The sequence below is a fragment of the Lampetra planeri genome, chromosome 77 (genome assembly GCF_965212315.1).
Source record: "Lampetra planeri chromosome 77, kcLamPlan1.2.h2, whole genome shotgun sequence".
NCBI classification, from domain to species: domain Eukaryota; kingdom Metazoa; phylum Chordata; class Hyperoartia; order Petromyzontiformes; family Petromyzontidae; genus Lampetra; species Lampetra planeri.
Genome location: NC_136182.1, coordinates 351,345 through 354,308, shown reverse-complemented (window position 1 = coordinate 354,308; position 2,964 = coordinate 351,345). Strand labels below are relative to the sequence as shown.

The 2,964-nt window shown below is 49.7% G+C and overlaps 1 protein-coding gene across 1 annotated transcript in view; it reads left to right on the top strand.

The window, feature by feature from the left end:
- LOC144738071 (uncharacterized) overlaps window positions 1-2,741 on the top strand; it is a 10,028-nt gene extending 7,287 nt beyond the window's left edge. The window contains exon 5 of the mRNA XM_078620981.1: window positions 2,682-2,741. Within this exon, the coding sequence (XP_078477107.1) occupies window positions 2,682-2,741 (60 nt within the window). The remainder of the gene's footprint in view (window positions 1-2,681) is intronic.
- The last annotated feature ends 223 nt before the right edge of the window (window positions 2,742-2,964 follow it).

Here is a 2,964-nt window from a genome sequence, read left to right as displayed (position 1 = left end):
TAGGTGTCTGTGTGTGTAGTTGTCTGTGTGTGTGTGTAGTTGTCTGTGTGTGTAGATGTAGTTGTCTGTGTGTGTAGGTGTAGTTGTCTGTGTGTGTGTGTAGGTCTCTGTGTGTCTGTGTGTGTAGATGTCTGTGTGTAGTTGTCTGTGTGTGTGTGTGTAGGTGTCTGTGTGTGTAGATGTCTGTGTGTGTAGTTGTCTGTGTGTGTAGGTGTCTGTGTGTGTAGGTGTCTGTGTGTGTAGGGGAAAAAACGGTGATCCAATCTCCGACCCCCAGGAACAGGTTTGCAGATTTGCTGAGCATTTATGTGAGGTTCTGGGGGAGGGGAAATCCCTCAGCCAGGAAAACATCGTGGCACAAAGTGGGGATGACCCTGCTGAGGCTGTGGTGCCTCCAATATTGGAGGAAGAAGTCACCCCATGTGAGTGGCTGGCTGAGGTGCCATCTGTTGAGGAAGTACTGAAGGCGATCCAGAGTCCGAGAACAGGAAAGGCACCGGGCAGAGATGATCTCCCAAGTGAAATGCTGAGGGAGGGTGGCATTTGTGCGCAGACTGCTCTACATGACATCATAACAACAGTCTGGACCACTGGACAGGTTCCGCAGGATTGGAAGGATGCCCTGGTGGTCCCCCTCTTTAAGAAAGGGGACCGCACAGACTGTAACAACTACAGGGGCATCTCACTCCTCAGTGTGCCGGGAAAGGTCCTGGCAAGGATTATTCAACATCGCCTTGCTAGGCACGCTGAGGAGAGGCTTGCGGAGCCCCAATGCGGTTTCAGGAAAGGGTGGTCCTGCACGGATGCCATATTTTCTGTCCGTCTGCTACAGCAGAGGTGTAGGGAATTCCAACAAGACCTACATCTCTGCTTTATTGACCTGGTCAAGGCCTATGATACCATCAGTAGGCCTGGGCTCTGGGTTGTTCTTCATGCTTTCGGAGTCCCTGACCCTCTGCTCACGATCATTAAGGACCTTCATGATGGTGAGCGGGCCCGGGTAAAACTACGTGGCCGGGAGTCAGAGCGATTCCCTGTACAGCTTGGGGTGCGACAGGGATGTCCTCTGGCTCCCACATTATTTAACATCTATTTTGACCACGTAGTTCGTGAAGCCTTCAATAGCTGTACCGGGGGAATTTCCATTTTTGTACAGATATAATGGGAGGCTGATCGATGCCTGGGTGCGGTCAAGGGATGGCTCCCTATTGGTCAACCACGTTATGTATGCCGATGATTTGGTAATTGCTGCTCATTCAGAGGAGGAGTTGGAGACGCTGCTGCTGAGACTGGAGCGTGCCACTAAGAGGTGGGGCCTTACCATCAGCCCCACCAAAACTAAGCACCTGCCTGGGTATTTTGTACCATCGGACATTCCACCCCCACAACTCCCAATCGGTGATGGGGCAGTAGTGGAGAGAGTGGAGAGTTTCCCATACCTGGCCGGTGTGCTCATGACCGGCTCCAGTTTAACAGCAGAGGTCTCACTCCGAATCAGTCGAGCGGAAATATCTTTTCATCAGTTGCGTGGACGCTGTGTGGAAGCTACCTGGTCTGTCGCTCCGCACGAAGCTTCAGGTCTTCTCGGCCCACATCATTCCCTCCCTTCTCTACGCTTGCGAAACGTAGGACCCCCCTAATGGAGCATCTTCGCCGGTTGGAAAAAATTTAGGCTGGCCTGCCTACGATCCATCCTGGTTTAACAGGCTGGATTGTGTGAGCAGCTCACAAATCCTTGAAAGATCTGGGCAAAGGTCCATCGGTGAGCTCCTCCGGCAGGCAAGGCTGCGTTGGCTGGGTCATGTAGCCCGCATGCCCAGCCACCGCATGCCTAAACAGCTTTTGTTCGGCGAGTGAGTGGGTGAATGTGTGGGCGAGTGAGTGTGTGAGTGAGCGAGTGGGTGAGCGAGGGAGTGGGTGAGCGGGTGAGTGAGCGAGTGGGTGAGCTAGTGCGTGAGCGAGTGGGTGAGTGAGTGTGGGAGAGTGAGAGTGAGTGAGTGTGGGTGAGAGTGAGTGTGGGAGAGTGAAAGTGTGAGTGAGTGTGTGAGTGAGTGAGAGTATGATTGAGAGTATGAGTGAGTGTGAGAGTGTGAGTATGAGTGTGTGAGAGTGTGAGTGAGTGTGTGTGTGAGCGTATGAGTGTGTGCGTGTGAGTGAGTGAGTGAAAGAGTGTGTGAGAGCGTGAGTGTGAGTTTGTGAATGAGTGAATGAGAGAGTGGGTGCGTGAGTGAATCAAAGAATGAATGAGAGAGTGAATGAGTGGATGTGAGTGAGCGCGTGTGAATGAGTGAGCGAGTGAATTAGTGAATGAATTAGTGAATTAGTGAATGAATTAGTGAATGAGTGTGCGTGTGAGACAGCGAGATTGTATAATAATCGTAATTGTATAGCAATAATTGTAGTTTATAATAATCGTAGTTGCATAAGAATACTTGTATAATTGTAAGTTGTATAATAATAACAATAGTTGTATAATTATAATAAGAACCACAATGAGAATTGTATAATAATAAAAACAATAATTGTATAATAATAAAAAAAACTATCAAACCCGTCGACCCTCCTACCTGAAACTCCGAAAAGTCCTCGCAGTTCACGGCTGTCATGGGCGCCGCCATGACACCGTGGGGGGGAGGGGGGGGGCTGCCGGCGGGGTCCTCGCATGCCGGGGACTGCGACAGAGGTGGCCGCGGCCGGTGCCTGAGACGACCTCGACAGAGGTGGCCGCGGCCGGTGCCTGATTTTAATTCTAATTTGTTTAATCTTAATTTGTAGCTTTCGTGACTGCAGGAATTACTCTTTGGTTCTTTCGGTAAAGTCACGTATGAAGATAAAATAGTAAATTAAATACTAGCATACGACGTTTCAATTGCAACACAAGCAATCATCATCAGGTATAAAAGAAATAGCAAACAAAAGTCTAACCAGAAAACTGTAGACAGACATATAAGCAGACAGATATCA